Source organism: Macrobrachium nipponense, chromosome 45 (assembly GCF_015104395.2).
Source record: "Macrobrachium nipponense isolate FS-2020 chromosome 45, ASM1510439v2, whole genome shotgun sequence".
Lineage (NCBI taxonomy): Eukaryota > Metazoa > Arthropoda > Malacostraca > Decapoda > Palaemonidae > Macrobrachium > Macrobrachium nipponense.
Window position 1 is genome coordinate 28,796,927 of NC_061105.1, and position 21,164 is coordinate 28,818,090.

General features: G+C 42.6%; 1 protein-coding gene across 1 annotated transcript in view; it reads left to right on the plus strand.

Annotated features, from left to right (window-relative positions):
- Positions 1–21,164, plus strand: part of LOC135214458 (programmed cell death protein 2-like) — a 101,452-nt gene that overhangs the window by 63,692 nt on the left and 16,596 nt on the right. Inside the window, exons 5-6 of the mRNA XM_064248781.1 lie at positions 11,204–11,297; positions 12,559–12,732. Coding sequence (XP_064104851.1) covers positions 11,204–11,297; positions 12,559–12,732 — 268 coding nt within the window. The remainder of the gene's footprint in view (positions 1–11,203; positions 11,298–12,558; positions 12,733–21,164) is intronic.

Consider the following 21,164-nt stretch of genomic DNA (forward strand, 5'->3'; position numbering starts at 1 on the left):
GGACTTCAGAAAAATACAGCTATATATATTACGCTAGGTAAAGTATGAACAAACTTTATTGTATCATAACAATATCATTTTTATGCGACAGGAAAAGTTCCTTCCTTGGGAGTATCTGTCTCCTCCCAAGGAGACTTCTCCGGCCTTGTAGACTCACACAGAAGAACAGCGTTCTCTGCTATGAAAGTGTTGTTCTCCTCACCTGAGTTGGATCGCCTGGTGAAGAACTTGTATAAAGTGATCGAGGTCTTCAATTTTTCTGGATTTGGACAATAGCAGCGTTAGCCAGAAAAATAGAAGATCGCCAGTCTCTGGATGAAGAATTTTCTGAGGACTGGCTCAATCTTTTGTCCTGTGCGGACAGGGCAGTGAGAGACAGTTCAGGGGAATTGGGCACTCTATTTACTATGGGAGTACTCAAGAAGAGAGAACGGTGGTGCTCCTTCACATCTCGAGGACTAACCACGAACCAAAAGTCTGCATTTTTGTTCACCCCCTTGAGTAAGTCTCACCTGTTCCCGTAAGAAACCATTCAACAGGTACTGTCGGACCTCGAAAAAATGTCTACTAATGACCTTTTACAGTCAGCGAGATGGCCTAAGTAACCTCAAGCGATGGGAGCTAAAGCATCCCCTCTACAAAAGCACCCCTTTCAAGGAGGCAAGTCGAGGTGGCAGCAGAGACCAAGGACTAACCTACGACCAACTTCAAAGTCTACCAAGAAACCTCCCTTTAAGACAGCAGAGAAATGAACGAGAGGTCCTTCACACACCGTAGGGGCGAGAGACTACTACTACTGGGAAGAATGGCGTCGGAGAGGAGCGGAACAGTGGGAAGTGCAGGTGCTTTGAGAGGGATATGCAATCCCATTTATGCAAGATCCACCATTGTCCAATACACCTATCTGTTTGACAGCGTACTTGACAGGGTCAACAAGAGTATTGGCTTTAGCCAAAGAAGTAGAACTCATCAGCAAAGAAGCCATAGAGGAGGTATCAGACAAGAACTCCCCAGGATTCTATAACAGGCTCTTTGTAGTCCCCAAGGCATCAGGGGGATGGAGACCTGTGTTGGACATAAGCACTCTGAACCTCTTCATCTGGAAGAGGAAATTCCGAATGGAAACCAGTCGATCGGTGATGTCAGCCATCCAACCGGGCAACTGGATGGTGTCTCTCGACATGAAGGATGCATACTTCCATGTTCCCATCTATCAGAACTCCAGGAAGTTCCTAAGATTCGTCTTCAAGAAGAGAGTCTTCCAGTTCAGAGCCCTCTGCTTCGGACTGTCAACAACCCCTCAAGTATTTACTCGGATTCACAACAATTGGGTATTCTAATAAACACGGAGAAGTCCCAATTGATTCCAACTCAGAGGATTTTCTATTTAGGGATGATACTGGACTCTCTAGCTTTTCGGGCTTTTCTCTCCCCGAAGAGGATAGAGTCATGCCTGTTGACAGTCCAACAATTTCTTGTTTGCCCATCCTGCTCAGCCCTAGAATGGATGAGCCTCCTCGGGATCCTGGCTTTAGTGGAGAGTTTTGTCAGGTTAGGACGCCTACACATGAGGTCGCATCAGTTCTTCCTGAAAGCAAATTGGTCTCGGAAGACACAACCGGACTCGCTAGTCTTCCCTTTGACGGAAGAAATAAAAGTGGATCTTTGTTGGTGGCGATTGAGGGAAAGATTACCAAGAAGGACTTTCCCTAGTCATGTTGAACCTCGACCTGCAGTTCTTCTCAGACGCCTCGGACAGTGGATGGGGAGCCCTTTTAGGAGACAGGAAAGTATCAGGTCTGTGGATTTAACAAGAAAAGACCTTACACATCAATGTGAAAGAATTAAAAGCTATCCTCTGAGGACTACAAGCATTCGACCCGCTAGTCACTGGAAGTAAGATAGCGATATATACGGACAACACCACACCGTTGTCATACGTACGGAAGCAGGGAGGGACCCACTTGTTCTCTTTCAACAAGATAGCTTAAGATCGCATCTGGACGAGCGAGAAGAGGATCACTTTTCCCAAGATTCGTCCAAGGAAAAATGAACGATATTGCAGACGAACTGAGTCGTGCGAATCGGATTTTATCAACAGAATGGACTCAGAATGAGAGAGTGTGTCAGGACCTCTGGAAGCTATGGGGAAGACCATCAATAGACCTGTTCACCACATCAAGGAACAATCGCCTCCCTATTTTCTGTTCTCCGATTCCAGAATCACTAGCGTGGAGAACAGATGCAATGCTGCTAGATTGGACAAGTCTAGATGCTTACACTTTTCCTCCCTTCAGGATGATTAGAGAAGTATTAAACAAACTTCAATCACACCAGAATGTGACAGTGACTCTAGTAGCTCCATTCTGGCCCAGGAAAGAGTGGTTCCCGGACTTTCTCAGTCTGCTAGTGGATTTTCCCAGTCTACTTCCACAAAGTCCATTGCTTCTCAGACAACCCCATTTCAACTGATATCACCAAGGATTGTCTGCCCTGGCCCTAACAGGATTCAGACTGTCAGGAACCTCGTCAGAGCAAAAGGTTTTTTGCGAAGGGGGTCAGAAGCTATTGCTAGTTGCAGAATAGGCTCTTCTGCCAAGCTCTACCAGTCCAAGTGGAGAGTCTTTAGGTCATGGTGCAAAGTTAAGTATACTGTATATTAGTTTTACCAGACCACTGAGCTGATCAACAACTCTTCTAGGGCTGGCCGGAAGGATTAGATATGAAGGATTAGATATTTTTACACGGCTAAGAACTAATTGGTCACTTAGCAATGGGACCTACAGCTTGTTGTGGGATTCGAACCACATTACAGTGGTACCTCAGGATACGAAATTAATCCGTTCCGAGGCGGCCTTCGTGACCTGAGCTTTTCGTATCTTGAACCGCATTTTACATGTAAATTGCCTAATTCATTCCAAGCCCTACAAAAACACCCCAGTAAATTTTATAATAAAGCTAGATTGACCAATAAACAATGAAATACAACAATTTGGACCATTCAATACCTAACATAACCTTTATTGTAGTACGTACCTGTAAATAAAGTGTATTAGTGTACATGGTACTAGAAATACTTTACATACATATGTAGTAAAATGTGGAATCTAACTTTACCTTTCGAGTGAGGCGATCTCCGAAAGTGGCGCCACGATAGAGGAGGACAAATGGCAGAAAACATGAACACTTAACTTTACGAAATACATTAAAAAATGACAGAAAACATTAACACTAAACTTTACGAAACACATTAGCAAATGGCAGAATACATTAACACTTGATTATCTCTATCTTCAGCAACATTCTTAGGACCCATGGCTAATAACACAAGTAATTAAGTTCACATACAACATGATAAAGTAACTTACATTACAACAAAAGTGAAATCACTAACACGAATTTACGTTAACAAACGAAATACGTATATATAAAGGAACGAATTCCAGTGTTTACGATAACGCTGCCGCAAAAAATGGTCAAGGAACGCCTTTACATAGAGGCATGATGCTGACCAATAGGAGAGCAGGATCTTATGGCGGTGACTAGCATCAGGAACCAATGGGAGAGCGGGAGGATGGTGGCGAGTCTACTCTGTTGGCGGCACGCGAGTTTTAAAATTGTTATCGGTGGTCCGGGCGAATCTCGGGATTTTACAGAAACAACCTTTCGTAACCTGAACTATTTTTGTATATAGAGCCAAGAAAATCTTCGTATTTGCTTTCGTAGCTTGAATTTTTCGTAAGCTGGGACTTTCGTATGACGAGGTACCACTGTATATCAAATATATTTCTATCACCAGAAATAAATTCTTCTGATTGCATGTTAGCCGAGCTGGAAATAGATAAAAAGTAAAGGTTGGAAGCAGTAGAACTTTGGTTGAAGGGCTAGTGTAAAAAGCTCTCAATACAGTCTACTGTGTACTGTGTCTGGCACATTACTGTAAAAGCACATCAGAGAAAATTTGTGGACCACAAATGGTGGGTTTGTATTGAAAAATGATTTTCATACATTCAACTTCCCTGTCAGATATATACTTAGCTATAGACTCCGTCGTCCCCGACAGAAATTCAAATTTCGCGGCACACACTACAGGTAGGTCAGGTGATCCCGCCGCCTGCCGCTGGGTGGCAGGAATAGGAACTATTACCGTTTTAAGCCAGATTTTTCTCTGTCGCGGTACTAGTAACATCGTTGCTAGTTCCTCCTGACTTGAATTTCGAATTTCATTACGCCGTTGATCTTTTGGACTGCTATTTGGTGACGTATTGGATCTTTGGTTTGGCATACGCTATTGTGGACTGTTTTTTGGATTTGGCTTTAGAATTTCTCATAATGTCTGACGTGTCGATTTCGTTCAGAGTGTGTGTGAATGAGAATTGTTTTGTGAGACTGCCGAAAGCTTCGGTGGATCCTCACACCTCTTGTAAAAATTGTAGAGGGAATGTATGCTCTCAATTGAATGCATGTGATGAGTGCAAGAATTTGAATGAGGAGGAATGGAAGTTGCTTAATTCCTACCTAAGAAAGTTGGAGAGAGATAGGACTAGGAAAGCCTCTTCCAAGAGTGTAAGTAGGTCGGTCTCTAACGAGCCAGTTAGCGGACTATTGCCTATTGATAACCCTATTGTTTCCTCCCATACAGCTTTACCTTCCCGATTATCGGACTCGGCAAGCTCAACATCTGAAATTGCGAGTCTGAAAGCTTCGCTTAAACATATGGAACAAAAAATTAAAGAACTGGAAGGTAAGTGCAGTGAAAGTGTTCCCAGTGAAGTGGAGGGTGCGTCTGATCGGCTCTGTCTCGCTCCCAGGCCTAGACCTCTTTCAAGCTCCAAGACCAGTGGAGAAGGAATGTCGAAAGCCGCAGGGAGGTTTCAGAGAATCCCCACCGGTCAGGCGTCCCCTCGGCAGATCTGTAGTTACGTCCGGGCTGCCAAGGATAGTCGTGGAAAGACGTCCTGAAACAGTGTTTTTCTTCGTCTGATTCCTCATCTAGAAAAGGATGGAGTTCGGATAGATTGTCGAGACCTTCGAAGAGAACTTGGAAGTCTCCTTCATTCGACTCAAGCCCTGAAGAATTTCCGGAAGAATATCCTCCGGAAAAAAAGGAAGAAGAATGTATATTCAGAAGCTTCTTCTCCTGCATCGGAGGTTGGAAAGAGAGACGTAGCTACGAATTTGTTAGAGGATATGCAGAAACAGATATCTTCCCTAGTAGGAGTTCTTAAATCTGATCAGCCTAGAAGGAAGGATAGATTCTCCCTATCAAAAGATCCCGTCCGTTAGAACTATCTGAGAGCTCGGACGAGGCGCTTGCCAGAAGCTTGGCGCCAGCCAGACGTCAGGCTACTGTCAAGCGCAAAACGCCGTCAAGGCGACAAGATGTGTATAGGGAACTTCCTACGAGGAAGAAAGTACATGAGATGTCCGTATCGAGGAGTAAAATTGGAACTCCCGAAATCGGACGAACTCCTGAAAGGAAGCGCAAAGAGCCTGAAGCGTCTGAAAGCGCCTGAACGCCTGAAGCGCCTGAAGGTGCGCCTGAAGCGCTGGAGCGCCTGGGGCGCCTGGAGCGCCTCGGGCGTCTCGGGCGCCTGAAATGAGGCGTAAAGCTCTTCAAGTAAAAGGAATGAGGCGCAACGCGCCTGAAAAGCCTGAAGTGGCTAAAGGGAAATATTTAACTCCTAGAGAGCCTAGAGCGCCTGATATAAAACATAGGGCGCCTGGAGAGCCTAGAACGCCTCAAAGGAAAAACAAAGCGCCTAAAGAGCCTGAGGCGCCTGAAACGAGGCGCAAAGCGCCTGAAGCGTCCGAATGGAGACGCAAGGCGCCTGCAAAGCCCGAAGGACGTAAAGCGTCTAGAGCGCCTGAAAGCAGGCGCAAGGATTTGTACAACCCAAAATACAATTTGGATGAGTTATCGGGATTTGAAGCGGACTTGGAGGCTCCTCTTTGGGATTTTTCTCAAGATCAATTTTCCCCTGACAGGGCCTCTAGGTGTCGCACAGGTGATCGTAGCCCCTGTCGGGAAGGAATTGATCATGAAAAAAGAGAACGACATATAAGGACTTCTCCTGGTAGGGACGAAAGTTGTCGCACAAGCGGCCACCGTCCTTGTCAGGAGGGCCTTAGGGTAAAAGAACAACATCGGCCTTCTCCTGGCAGGGACTCAAGATGTCGCACAAGCGACCGTAGCCCTTGTCAGGTTGCAGCCGGTGTTGCTGCAAGCCCTGTGCATTCCCGGGAGAGAGGAGTCCCCGGTCGCGCACTCTTCTCCGAATAAAACTCAACCAGAATTAGGTGATGTTTCGGACTCTGAAGAAAACAAGGGGGCAGGTCTTTCTGATTATAAGACACTAGCAGCCCTCTTGTTAAAAGAATTTGGAGAGTCTCTGAGTCCTGCTGCCCCTCCTTCTCCTCGGTCTTTATTTTCGAGTAAGAAGGCTGCGAAGTCTTCCTCTTTCTTGAAGATGCAACCGACCATTTCAATGAAGAGGGCTTTGCAGTCGGTCGGGAATTGGCTTAAAACCAAGGAGGAGGCGGGGAAGACTGTGTTTACCTGTCCCCCTTCCAGGCTATCAGGGAAGAGAGGGATTTGGTATAGCACAGGGGAATCTATGGGACTTTCTCTTCCCTCATCTGCTGAAGCGGACTTCTCGACCTTGGTGGATTCGGCAAGGAGGCATGCACTTCCAGCAGCCAAAACAAGCTGGACAATGTCTGAAATGGACCATCTCCTCAAGGGAATATTCCATGTCTTGGAAGTTTTTAACTTCCTAGATTGGTCCCTTGGGGCTTTGGCCAACAAGACTCAAGACCCTCAGTTTTTGGAACCAGAAGTCTTGCATAGTGTTTTGGCATGCATGGACAAGGCAGTGCAGGACGGATCGGCTGAAGTGGCATCCTTGTTCGGGACAGGAGTATTAAAGAAGAGGGCTGTCTTTGGTTCTTTTCTTACCAAAGCAGTCTCTCCAGTACAGAGGGCTTCTCTTTTATACGCCCCTCTGTCTAAACAGCTGTTCCTTCTCTAGTTTGGTAAAGGACATTTCCCATACGCTTACTGAGAAGCAACACAGGATTTGCTGGTACATTCTGCTAAGAAGCCTAGGCCAGCTGCTTCTGTTTCGAAAGAGGGAGTCAACACCTGCCCAACAGCCCTTTCGAGGTAGAGCTTTTAGCCGAGCCCCAAGGAAGAGAGGAGGAGAGAAAGAGGAAGATCTTCCATTAGAGTTCCAAAGAAGAACGCAAAATGAGATTCCAGTCCTCCAATCACCAGTAGGGCCAGACTTCTGGGATTCTCGGAAGCATGGGCTTCAATGAAAGCAGATTCTTGGTCCCTACAAGTGCTGAGGAAAGGATACCTCATCCCCTTCAAGAACAGACCTCCATTGACGACGACTCCGAGGGAGCTGTCGGCGAGATACAAGGACCCTGTAAAGAGAGAGATCCTTCTTGGACTGGTGCAGCAAATGTTGGAGAAGGAGGCCATCGAGGTAGTAACAGGATCCGCACTCCCGAGGTTTTTACAATCGCCTATTTGGTGCCGAAGCCTCGGGGGGGTGGAGGCCTGTCCTGGACGTGAGTGCATTGAATCGCTTCGTGGAGAAGACAAAGTTCTCCATGGAGACATCCAACTCGGTTCTCTCTGCTCTTCGTCCAGGAGATTGGATGGTCTCCCTCGACCTGCAAGATGCATACTTTCACGTCCCCCTGCATCATTCGTCGAAGAAATATCTTCGATTCATGGTACAGGGAAGGATTTATCAGTTCAGGGCTTTGTGTTTCGGCCTCTCGACGGCTCCTCAGGTGTTTACAGCGTTGATGAGAAACGTAGCAAGATGGCTACATCTGAAGGGGGTGAGGATATCTCTTTACCTAGACGATTGGCTTATAAGAGCGCAGACAAGACAAAAGTGCTTGGAGGACTTGGAGTAGCTCTTCAGTTGACCAGATCTCTCGGATTGCTAGTAAACCTCGAGAAGTCTCACACAGTCCCCAGTCCAGACTATCGTCTATCTGGGGATTTCGGATGGATTCTCGGGGTTTTCGAGCGTATCCATCCCAGGAAAGAATCTCGAAAGGGTTGGAGAAAATCTCGGTCTTCCTAGAGAAAGAACGAAGCTCAGCGAGGAATGGCTCAGTCTTCTGGCACTCTTTCCTCGCTGGAGCAGTTCATCTCTCTAGGGAGACTGAATCTGAGACCCTTGCAGTTCCATCTCAGAAGGAGTTGGAACAGAAGAAAAGGAGATCTTTTGGATACCTTTCCTATAGGAGAGAGTATCAAAAACCACTTACGATGGTGGTTAGGACCACTGACAAGAAACGAAGGAGTGTCCTTGGCCCTTCAGAACCCTCACCTAGTGTTATTCTCAGACGCTTCGGACACGGGGTGGGGAGCAACACTAGGGACGAAGGAAGTGTCAGGCAGTTGGACAGAAGAACAGAAGGCCTGGCACATAAATGTTAAAGGAACTCTTAGCAGTGCACTTAGCACTGCAGGTTTTCGAGAACGAAGTCAGAGGCATGGTGGTCCAAGTCAACTCGGACAACACCACGGCTCTGGCTTATATAAGAAAACAAGGGGGGACACACTCCTTTCTCCCTTTACCAACTAGCAAGGGATCTGTTGATATGGACAGAAGAAAGAGGGATTCGACTCCTGACGAGGTTCGTTCAAGGAGGAAAGAATATAAGAGCAGACAGACTGAGCAGGAAAAAACCAGGTCCTTCCAACAGAGTGGACCCTTCATTCACAAGTCTGCCAGCAACTATGGTCTCTTTGGGGGAAGCCGCAAGTGGGGGACCTGTTTGCAACATTCCTATCCAGGAGAGATGGAGAACTTTTGCTCGCTGGGGGACGATCCCAGAGCCCTATCCATAGATGCCCATGCTCATGGATTGGGAGGGCATAGACGCGTATGTGTTTCCCCATTCAAGATGCTGGGGGAAGTAATGAGAAAGTTCGTGTCCTCGGAGGGAATGAGAATGACATTGATCGCTCCTTATTGGCCTGCAAGAGAATGGTTCACAGAGGTACAGGAATGGATAGTGGACTTCCCCAGATCTCTTCCCGAAAGGACAGATCTGCTCAAACAACCCCACTTCGAGAGGTATCACAAAAAAATATCCATATCACGCTCTCGCTCTGACTGCCTTTCGACTATCGAAAGATTGGTCAGAGCGAGAGGCTTTTCTCGCGAAGCGGCAAAAGCAATTGCTGGAGCAAGAAGGTCCTCAACCATGCGGATATATCAATCGAAGTGGGAAGTTTTCCGTAGATGGTGTAAGGCGAAGAAGCTGTCCTCCTCCGATACCTCTGTGACCGAAATTGCTGATTTTCTTTTGTTTTTACGAGAAGAATCTCATCTGGCAGTGTCAACCATTAAAGGTTATAAGAGCATGTTATCAGCGGTGTTCAGGAATAGGGGCCTGAACATAGAGAATAACAAAGATCTGCATGATTTGATTAGATCATTTGAAACTAAAAAATTAAGAACTTCTCTCACCCCTAGTTGGAATCTGGATGTGGTTCTCAAATACCTTATGTCGGAGAGATTTGAATACCCCAACCCCCCGATAAAGCTACTTTCCGGGACTTGACTAGAAAATGCATTTTCTTAATAGCTCTCGCCACTGCGAAAAGAGTGAGTGAGCTGCAAGCGCTTGACTCTAGAGTGGGTTTTAAGAAGGATTCGGCTGTATTGTCCTTTAAACCTTTATTTCTAGCAAAAAATGAAAACCCCTCGAGACCTTGGCCTAGGACTTTTGAAGTAAAAGGCCTTTCTCAATTAGTTGGGAATGAAATGGAAAGAACTTTATGTCCTGTGAGAACTTTGAAATTTTACCTGCAGAAGAAGAAGCAGTTGCAGGGTTGCAATCAGAGTTTATGGTGTGCAGTTAAAGACCCTAGAAGAGCTATGTCAAAGAATGCCTTAGCATTTTTTGTTAGAAACATCATAACGGAAGCCCACATGAGCTGTGATAGTGAGGCATATAAGACCTTAAGGTTATAAAAGCACACGAACAGTACGTGCAGTCGCTACATCATTGTCGTTCAACAAGAACATGTCAATGAAGAACATCTTAGCGGCCACGTATTGGAGATGTAACTCAGTGTTTCGCCTCACATTACTTGAAAGATGTGAGAGTGACATATGAGAAATGTTTCTCTCTTAGGGACCTTATGTATCAGCAGATACAGTGCTGGGGAAAGGAGAGAAAGACTGATCCTTAATATTAATTTTGGTCCTTATATTTTATATATTGTGATTTTAAAATTATTGGTGTTGAGTTTTAGGTTGTTTGAAAGGTGTTTGGGGATAACGCCTTTCAATCATATTTACTAATCCACGGTTAGGATCGGGTGATCGGGATCAGTATTTTACTCCTTTATATGCCAGGAGGCATAGGTATATTGTCATGTAAGTGAATAAGACTCCAGTGACAATTGCCATTAGGTTCTGTTGAGTAAGTGGATAAGACCCCATTGACAGTCCTTTTCAAGAGTTCTCAGCCATAGGGCACACCCTCGCTGAAGCTTTTGAGGCGAAGCAGACTTCTCAGCACAAGCTAAGAAATCTTCCGCCTAAACAGGTAGGAACTAGGGTATTATTAATTAACTTGTATTACCTACAACATATGTTGTTTACCTATTAGGTCAGTAATTAGCTGTCTCTTGCCCTCCGCCAAAGGTGCCAATCAGCTAAGTATATATCTGACAGGGAAGTTGAATGTATGAAAATGATATTGTTATTGTACAATAAAGTTTCATACATACTTACCTGGCAGATATATACGATCGTATGGCCCACCCAACCTCCCCTCAGGAGACAGGTGGAAGAGAAAAATCTGGCTTAAAACGGTAATAGTTCCATATTCCTGCCACCCAGCGGCAGGCGGCGGGATCACCTGACCTACCTGTAGTGTGCCGCGAAATTTGAATTTCTGTCGGGGACGACGGAGTCTATAGCTAAGTATATATTCTGCCAGGTAAGTATGTATGAAACTTTATTGTACAATAACAATATCATTTTTTTTCTCATAATATTTCCATTCCTCTGTCAGCAGGGAGAAATTAAGTATAGATAGTACATACTTAAAATATCCTTTCAGTTGTGACCAGCTTTTCAAGTGAAATTTGAAGTAAACTGAAGTTGATGGTCATACATTGATTTATAATTTTGGTATTTTTGTATTTTAATAGACTTGTGGAGGTTGTAAGGTAGCTCGATATTGTTCCAAGCCACATCAAGCCAAAGACTGGAAGGCAGGGCATCGGCAAGAGTGTCAGCATCCAGGTAGAGTACTGTAATATATTTTATTTTATTATTTACTTCTTGTTTACAGAAATTCGTTTTAATACTTTTTAAGTAGAATTTATGATAATTAGATATTCTTAAGGTTAGTAATCTCTCAATTCTTTGGATTAATAGACCCAAGGGCCTGTCAGATAAGGGTGATATTTGAATTATGGTGGGTAAAAAAAGATCGATGGGTGTTCAGGGACAACTCCAAACCCTTCCTCCTCTGCCTTGTGAATACTGCATAACTGTACACCAAATATACCTATACTCAACAGCCATCATATTTTAAACTGAAAACTTGATACAAAAACTATTACCTACCTTATTTTCCCTTATTTGTAACAAAATAAACTGTAAATACACTTACGGATATTCAAGGGCAATTCCATAAACTTCCTCACCTTACCTTGTCAAAACTCCATAACATAGACTAAATATGCATAATAAAAGAACCATCCCACTCTAAACTGAAAACTGAAGGCAAAAAAGTAGATATCTACCTTATTTTCCCATAATTGCAACAAAAAAAGTAAACCCCTTCTTCTCTCGTATATGATGCGCAGTATGGTAGGCTACACGTTTTTCATTTGCTCCAAACACTAAAATACATCATACCATACACAAAAAAAGTAAACCCCTTTTTCTCTCACTTGCAGCACAATGCAAGAGTTCACACACAAAACAATTTTTATCATTTTTCTTAGAATTAATTATACAGAATAAATCTAACACATATAAAAATCTTTTTTACTCTGTCATTTACCTGTGTACACTGCCCTTGATGCTAACTATGGCCTGACATTTTAAAAACTTGTTGGGAAGTTGAAAATTCCTTCTCCACCTCTTTCCCCCCTCCATCAGTTTGACTGTGTCATCAAAACTGCCCCTGTGACTCATAGGAGACATTAAGTGGTGAAGTGGTTGGAAGAGGCATAGAGGTGCCAAGGGAGTCAGATTCATCAAACTGGGGCAGCAACACATCAGATTCTTGGCTGAAGGAGCTCTGCATATAGACAAAGGCAGCAGATGTGCTTCCCTTGAGTTCTAAGTTGAAGGACTGTTTACCAAAGAAGTGGATGGGAATGGGCTTGGGTGCACGGAGGTTTGGGATCTCAGGACGCTGTCAGTGGTATTTTTAGGATACGAATGACAGTTCTACTTTGCAATGATAACCTGTTGGTACTCTCACAATTGACCAGCTGTGTCCAAAGCCCTGGCTAACTCATTATGCTGAATACCATTTCTTCTTCCACAGATAAAGTAAGTAATTCATCTTGTCCTGGAAGTAAGCAGTTTTTATTCCCTGAACATGAAATTTCAATGGAACCAGAGGAACTTGAGGAAGAAGTTCCTAAGACTGAGGAGGAAGTTATGAAGGAGTATGAAAAATTGCTACTCTCGGGGCAGGTTCAAAGTACTCGCGATGATGGTAAGTTGAGCTGATCCCTTCAGTTTATTAATGTAACTGTAAATGAATGCTCTATTTTTGTGAACCTTGTAGCACATTCGTAAAGGCAGAAGATATAGCCAACTCAGCAGTCACTTGCTGAGGTAATACCGCTGGAGACAGAATAGGACTTGAAGTCTAATGTTGGTCTTTTTTTCTCTTGGTACAGCACTTTTCCTCAGTGTATGCAAAGATAGTCTGTGTTATTTTCATATTTTCATCTCATAAACACATAATCACAATAAGTTGTCACAACTGGGTTTTTAAAAATATTCTTTTAAAAAGGTTCCACTGATGCCATCTTTGGGTAGCAAGGATAAACAAGAAACTATTACTTTCCATAGTAAAGTGATATAGATTTGTGTTTGAATAAATATGTTAAATGCAACTTATTTTAGTAAAATTAGTGCATACTTATGTCTAACTTAAAAGTATTTAAAAGAAAAAAGTGGGTAGTGTTTGCCAGTAAGGACATGCAGAATGTGCAAAAAGGATGACAGTTCCTAAAATCTATGACTTCTCTGGATTAAATAGCCCACATAAATTACAGCCTTCAAGTAAGCAGGAAGTTTCAGTGGAAAATGGAAATAAGGCAAGCTCTGTGAAAATGAGAAATATTAATGTTAGAACTATGTCAGAAAAAAGTAGTGAAGTGGAGGAGATGGATGTCAAGTGGAAGAAATGTGGACATTGTTTATTTATACATGCAGGCACAAAGATATTCCATGTTGACAGGGAGTGATATAGGTTCTGGTGGAATGATGGCGAGACAAAACAATGGTTATGAAGAAGTATAAAGTCATATGCCGAACTTACGCAGGGTTAGGTTCCAGGCCCCCTAGTGCAAGGTGAATTTTTGTGTAAGTTTGGCAAGGTCTGTAAAAATGCTAATAAATGCTTATTTCTAGAGTTTGAATACTAAATATGCTTCCTAAGAATTAAGCTAACTTTTAAATGAAATTAAAGTTATTGTTGGTAAAAATATAGGAGAGAGTGAAGATTACATTAGTACTATTTCTCTCGTCTTTCCCCCTTCTGACCAATCTATTTGTAGAAGTCTTCTCAACTTCATTTTTAAGAACTTCTTTATTCTGTCTATTTCTGTTTGTTCTATGTTCTGAAATTCCTTTTCATGAACAAACTGCTTTTTATTTATGTCTGTGTTCTAGAATGGTGCATTTACAGTTGTAGACGTTAAAGGTAAAATTAGATCAATTTAGAATTATGTGCTGCTAACTACGAGAGAGAGAGAGAGAGAGAGAGAGAGAGAGAGAGAGAGAGAGAGAGAGAGAGAGAGAGAGAGAGAGAGAGAGAGAGAGAGAGAGTTGTCCTTAATTTAAGTGAGTGAAATTATTTATGAATTATTATAGAGAGAGCAAAAGTATATAAGAATCCGTTGACTTGCTAATCACGGCACACTCCCCCATTCTGTCACATCAAATTGATATATTTGACAGCTCTGGCTTTGAGCTTCTCTTCAACAAGTTAAACAAAAGATAGAGGAAAGATATTTTGTTTCTTTAATATACTATCACATACAAATTTTGTGATTACAGTTATATTATTATTGTTATTATTTGAAAATATTGATAAACATATGAGAGAAAGAATATTATTTTTATTAATGATATTCAATTTACATACACGTAAAAGCTTGAAATCTTATAAATTACATAAAATATTAAACAAATACTTTTAGACAAGGTTGTTAATTACTGATGGTATGAGAAAACTCTGCCCACTTGTCGGTATGCACTCCACTTTGCTTTTGGCTGCCTACATGTGAAGACATCTCTGCCCTTCTCTGCCCAACTGCCATTTGCTTTATTTATTTTTTGATTGGTCAAAATGGTTTTTTCATCAGGCCACCGTACACCTGAGGAGAATTCAGCCCTCAAGAGACTAGACAGCAACGTGTGTGGGGGGCGAGACAGTGCTGGTTCATACTTCTAGGTCGGTTAGTCTATTAGTCTGTTAGTCGGGAACGTACTGATTCTAGGATCCTCCCCATACTCTTTGCTAGAGGGAGGGGAAGGCCGTGGTGATAGGCTTCAATTCATTCACCAGGCAGTGGCTAAGACCAGTAGGGTTTTTGTGTGGCACTGTGGCTCAACCCTCTGGTCAGGCTGATCATTTCCCTTTGGTCAGCGCAGGGAAAGTCTCAGAGTTCCTCGACTCCTCATAGAGGTATCCAGACTTCTACCCCAGTAGAAGACAGAGAGGTACAGCATTTCTTCCTGATTGCTGCCGATTGGGCAAGTACCTGTTGAGAAGTACCTGTTGAGCCACTGGGCAAGCTTGGCAGTGAAATGGAGTGGAAGCATGGGTAGCAGAGGCCTGTTAGATACAGTTCTGATACCCCTAGTGTCTTCATCATCCCTCTCCCTCTTTCCAGTCTGGTTCTGAGTGTTTGATCCTTGCTCATGGAAGGACCTTGCCCTGTGGAAAGAGGTGAATGCAATGCTCCTGGAAGGCACTCTGGGAGTCTTCCACACCTCATTTCACTGAACTGGTTTGTTCACCAGAACTGGTCCTAAATGGAACTTCCCTTTCTGTTCTCAGTTCCCTCTCGTTCCATCAGAGAGGATGACTTCTTGCTTTTTGGGGATTTGATAGATGTATATGTTCAATACCTACCCATTGGTCCTCCTGCATGTATTTCCTCTTAACCCTTGAGGGGGTAAGCTTGGTTGCATAGGTACGTCTATAGAAGTATCAGTGCAATTGGCTGGTTCTGGCCAGCTCGTTGCTGTAGTCATTAGGACAGAGATCAACTCTTTGAGTTTATATAATGACTTAGGTATAGCGATCAACTTTGAGAAGTCAAATATCACATGCAAGCAGAGGGTAAAGTATCTGAACATGCTTATAGACAGGGCAGCAGTGAGGATCCTCCCTTTGGATTCTCATATTGGCAGGTTCAGAGAGGCGGCAAAGAAGTTCCTGTCTCAGCAGGAACAACCTGCTTGGCAGTGACATGTTGTTCTGGTTCGTCCGTCACCATTGTAGTTTTGGGCCCTTAGGGGCGGTTTCACCTCCACGCCCTTTAGTGGAGGATGAAGGTGGACTGGAGATCTGCCTTTCTCTCATCTTCCTCTGTTGGTAGCTAGGCAACGGAAACCTCTCAAGTGCCTCAGTGGTGTGATCGGTATGGTCTTGACCTGCCACCTCGGTGGCTGCGAGTTTGATTCTCGGGCATTCCATTGAGGTGTAGAGATGTGTATTTCTGGTGATAGAAGTTCACTCTCGACGTGGTTCGGAAGTCATGTAAAGCCATTTGTCCTATTGCTGAATGACCACTGATCCATGCAAACACCATACAAACAAAACAAACAAACGGGAACCTCTCTTTCGGGGTGCCTTTAGGCACTCCCCTCGCGAGGTGCTCTTGTTAACTGGATGCATTTGCTAGGGATAGAGCACACACCTGGAAGATTGTTTGTCACAGTGTGTGAGACCAGAACAACTGACACTGCAACATCAGTGTTCTGAGAATTAAGGCAGCTTTTTTTAGCCGAGCTAAAGTTTCGGGCATGAGTAATGGGGCACTCAGTGGTGTTGACAAGCGACAACTGCATGTAAGTAGCATATATTAACAAGCAGGGGGGACTGGTGTTCCTCCAGCTGCACAGGTTAATGGTGCAGATACATGAAAAGGCAGTAGCATGCTTGGTGGAGCTGTCAGCTAGGTACATTCCAGGGTCTCAGAATGGGGTACAGACAAGCTCAGTTGCCAGAGCCTGGTGACAGAGATGGAGTCCCAACGCCAAGACATTGCAGAGAGACTCTCAGGTATGGGGAGTCCCAGCCATGATCTCTCCATAACTGGCATGTCAGAAGTTAATTCAGTTCAGCTTATTTGTGCTGGATCGTAAGTTACAATGGAGGATGTTTGTCCAGCACCTAAGGGACATTTTAGAGGCTTATACCTTCCTCTCTGTCTGATTTGCTAAGTGATCAACAGGTTCTGATCATCCTGGATTCTGGTTTGACCCTGATGGCTCCCAGTGGCCAGCACATCAAATGGTTCCCAGACCTGCTGGCTCTGTTTTATTAGGGATTCCCCCATGGCACAGCTTTCTGTACCAGCCGCGTGTTAGAGGTATTACCAGGCAGTGGAGGTAATGGCACTTCACACCTGGAGACTATCCTGCATCTGCGAGCGAGAGGGTTGTGTCTCGGCACATAAAGAGATGCCTGGATACTTACAGAATGTTCAGTGGCTTTGCACCGGGTTAATGAACCTTCTAAAGTAGTCAGGGTAGTCGACTGGGGATCTCTCTAATCAGAGCTTCTTTGCAGGTAGCAGACTTAATTGCACTTTTCCACTGTGAGAAGCTTCTCTTTGTCTCAGCCATTAACCCCTTCAGCACTGGGACGTACACATGTACGTCTTTTACGGTACAGTAATAAAAGACCGGGACGTACGCGTGTACGTCTTTCATCCCTCCTCGAAAAGCAAAGCGTTTTCTTCAGCTTGGATGGTTTCCAGACACAGTATTGTGTACGAGAGAGGTGCTGAAGCTCCACCCACAATTCATTCTATCCAATGAGCGTCCGATGGACGTCGTGACGTCATTTTCATATGGGATATTAGGAGGGGTACTGGCCAAGGCCAACATGTGCCAGTACGCCTCAGGCTATTGTCTGAGAAGGATGATTAAGATTTTGTCCGTAAACCATGTAGATTTGAACTCTAAACCTTTTTCCCTTTAGATTGCAGTTATTTTATGTTTTTTTTTCAGTATCATGTCAGATGATAGTGTTTCAGAGTCAGGGTCTGAGTACCTGCCAAATCTATCAGATGATGATTATAGTGATAATTTCTTAGAGGTTGACAGTGACAACGAGTGTTTGGAAGACATTGAACCTCTTGTCGATGAAGGCTGGCGGTTCATAACTGATCCATCTTGTGACTTGCGCCCAGACCCAGCCCCCCCTGATTCACGGAGGGTGGCAATGGGATTCCTGCTTACACACCAGATTTCACCTGCTTACGTGATGCATTTTTTCCCTTTTTTGTGGTGATGTAATAGACAAATTGTGTGAATGGATGAATGCTCGGGCATAGTACTTTCTTCAACAGGAAAGCGTAAGGTGAAAGGACTTCTACGGAGGCCTGTTACTCGTGATGAGGTGTGTTTTTTATAGCTTGCTGATGATAATGGGGTGAATAAACTGCCCCATATGTATATACGTATTGGTCACGAGATGCTGTTGCTTTTATTATCATTATTATTATTACTATTATTACTGTTTTATTATTATTATTACCAGTGCCGTAAACATTCATTGATGTATACGCTGTTTCTGTATGAAACCTAGGAATAACTGTTTCAGTAAGAAAACTAGTACTGCTATTACCACTACTACTATTTTACTACTACTTTACTACTTTTTCTGCTACTTTATTTCTATTACTTTACTACTATTTCTACTACTTTATAACAGTTCCTACTTCTGCAATTACTTTTTCCACTAAATATTCCTATTTTTTCCGATATTATTACTATATTTTTTGTAATTTTTTGACAATGGGGTAAAAAATATTCATTGATATCCGTACACACAATGTTTTCACGTAAGAATATAAAGGAAAAATATGAATAACATAAAATTTAGTGAGAGCAAGTAATGATTGATACTCGCGGTCAACAGGGGGTCTCATGCGGTATGCAAGCATTTGCAGCAGTGCAGCAGGCCGGTGGCGAAGGGGTTAAGGGTGATAGAGCTGATATTGACCAAGTCTTTCGGTTGAAGGAAAAGATCTCTTGTCCCTGTGAGGGATCTTTTTACTTCTGAGAAGTTTTGAGCACTCTTACCCACTTGGAGAACTCAGGCCCCTGAGTGAGTTGCAATTCTCATCTTGAGGAGCATAGCCCATATACAGGCGGCCCTCGGTTAGCTGCAGGGGTTCCGTTCCTGGCCATCGACGCTAAGCGACTTTAAAGCCTACGGTCACCGAACACCTTTCGAAATTCTAGACCAGTCAAACGGCGCCGTAATCCCGCGATGGCGCAATAAGTAAAATTATATTTATGCAGTATAGATCTAAAGAATTTACTGTACAGTACATTATAGTATTATAAATACTCTAAAGTGAAAAAAGCCTAGCTTTAATCCTTTGGGTGTCTAGAGTATGTAAAGATATAATAAGGTTTTATACAGTGTACAGGTAGCTGTAGTGTTCAAGTTACGATAATTCGTCTTACGAGAATCCGTTTTTATGAGAGACCAAATTATAATAGCCTAACTTTATCCCATCTTCTAGTTACATAAATTCAAAAACCGCAAAAGAGAATGATGAAAGTATGGTTTTAACGTTATACTCGTTGCGTAAACGTGTACAGCCATGAACAACCGAACATGAAATTATTATTTTTTTTTTTCTAACTACAACCGAATTCGATAACATCAGTTTGGCTTGTATTTCAATCATCGTACTATAGTACACTATTACTGTAGTTGTTATAAACGACATTATGTAGAATAGAACTGAAATATCTTAATTAATAACTTTATTTGCTATAGATCAAAGATCAATCGGGAAATATACTGTTAAATTTAAACCTAGTTATAACTGAAGCCGAGAAAACTGTTCAAGCTGCTAATGACTATTATTGTGAGCGCCTCAGCGTCGTGGTTGGTATGGTATTAGCGTCCCACCTCGGTGGTCGCAGGTTCAATTCTCGGCCATTCCATTGAGGAGTGAGAGATGTGTATTTCTGGTGATAGAAGTTCACTCTCGACATGGTTCGGAAGTCACGTAAAGCCGTTGGTCCCATTGCTGAATAACCACTGGTTCCATGCAACGTAAAAGCACCATACAAACAAACAAACAAACAAATTATTATTGTGCATTGGCTACAAGGATAAAACTCCGGTAAACGTATGCCATCAAACACAACCGTAGATAAAATTGAGATAAAATAATTTTAACCCTTAAAAAAACATATAAGTTGGTAAAATTCACGATTGTCTTGTAAAAGAGGCCCCACAAAGGGTTGTGAATAGTCATTTTCAACTTCTCTTGGAAGGTAGGGAAAATTTAAAAAAAAATATTTTCTTTCACCATTTACATTTGCATGTCTTTCTCTTTCCATCGATGTGTTTTTTTTCGTAAACTGGCCGACGTCAAACTTTACCCAGCCTGAGGAGCTGAATATCGATATATTTACCCGACCAGTAAGCGTTAAGTGATTTTTTTGTTTTTGTAACTTTTGATGTTCAAAGCATCATCATGTCCATTGTGAGTATGTTGAATGCTGAAGCTGTTTGCCATGTGTGCAATGTGTGTCCAGTGGTCATTGAATAAAGACTATGAAGAACTAATATGATTTTTTGTAGGTTGAAGATGAAATAAAACCCCTGTTCTTTTATGGAATTATTGGAATTTTTTTTAAAATTGCAGTTAAAACACCAAATCCCTAAGTTGTATAAGAAAGGATTATTGTCCTCATCATCAAAAGGAGTGAAACTAGATCAGAATACAGGGACATGATATGTATCAGGGTCCTGTTTGATCTGACTACTTAACCAAGCTGTTTTGTTTTGGTTATGCTGCCCATATGCTTCTTAGTGGGTAGTATTAATCTTGGGTGTGAGTCATGTAGGTCAGGCGTTTGGCATTCTATTAGTCAATGGAATAAGTCTGAAGCATTAGTTTTGGAAAATCAGGAGAGCTTATTTTGTCTATGAAATGGCTGATGTTAGCTAAACCACTAAAAGATTTGTATTCAGTCACCACAGGTATTGAGTTCATTACCTTTTTGCTCCTGAATAAAAGCTGATTATCTGGAAAATTCATTCTGGTCAAAACCAAGCAATGGATAATAAAATGTCAGAATAAAATAGTCAACATGGCAAAGACAACACACCATGCAAAGTAAGGTACCCTTCAGGATAGCCACTTTGGACAGAAAAATATGAGTGAGTAGTTCTCAAGCAATAGAACTGTAATCCAAAAAAGTGTAAAGTCATGGTACTTAAGCTATGATACCTTCCTAGATGAAAAAAAAAGTTTTATTTTTGAATGACCTCATAGCTTGACATAGCTGAAGACTCTCTTCCCTTCTATCGTACATGTGATGAGAATGAAAGTTGTAATATCAATGTTGTCAGATGTATGAGGAAAAGACAGTGCATAGAGTATGGCAGACACTATTTAATGTGTGTGTATAAGCAAAGGAAAAGGACTGTACTATGAGAATTATACAAGATCAGAGATTTAGTAGCTCCAGAGATGCGGCAAGATTTTGCAGTTGTTTACTCTTAGATATCACATCCTGCAGAGAATTAGAATAAACGGAATTTTGGTATGATTTTTTTTTTAATTATACTTCTTTTTGTGTGTGTGGAACCATAACAGTAGACATTGGCACATGTGTGCCATTCATCTTTTATCGGGTTTTGTT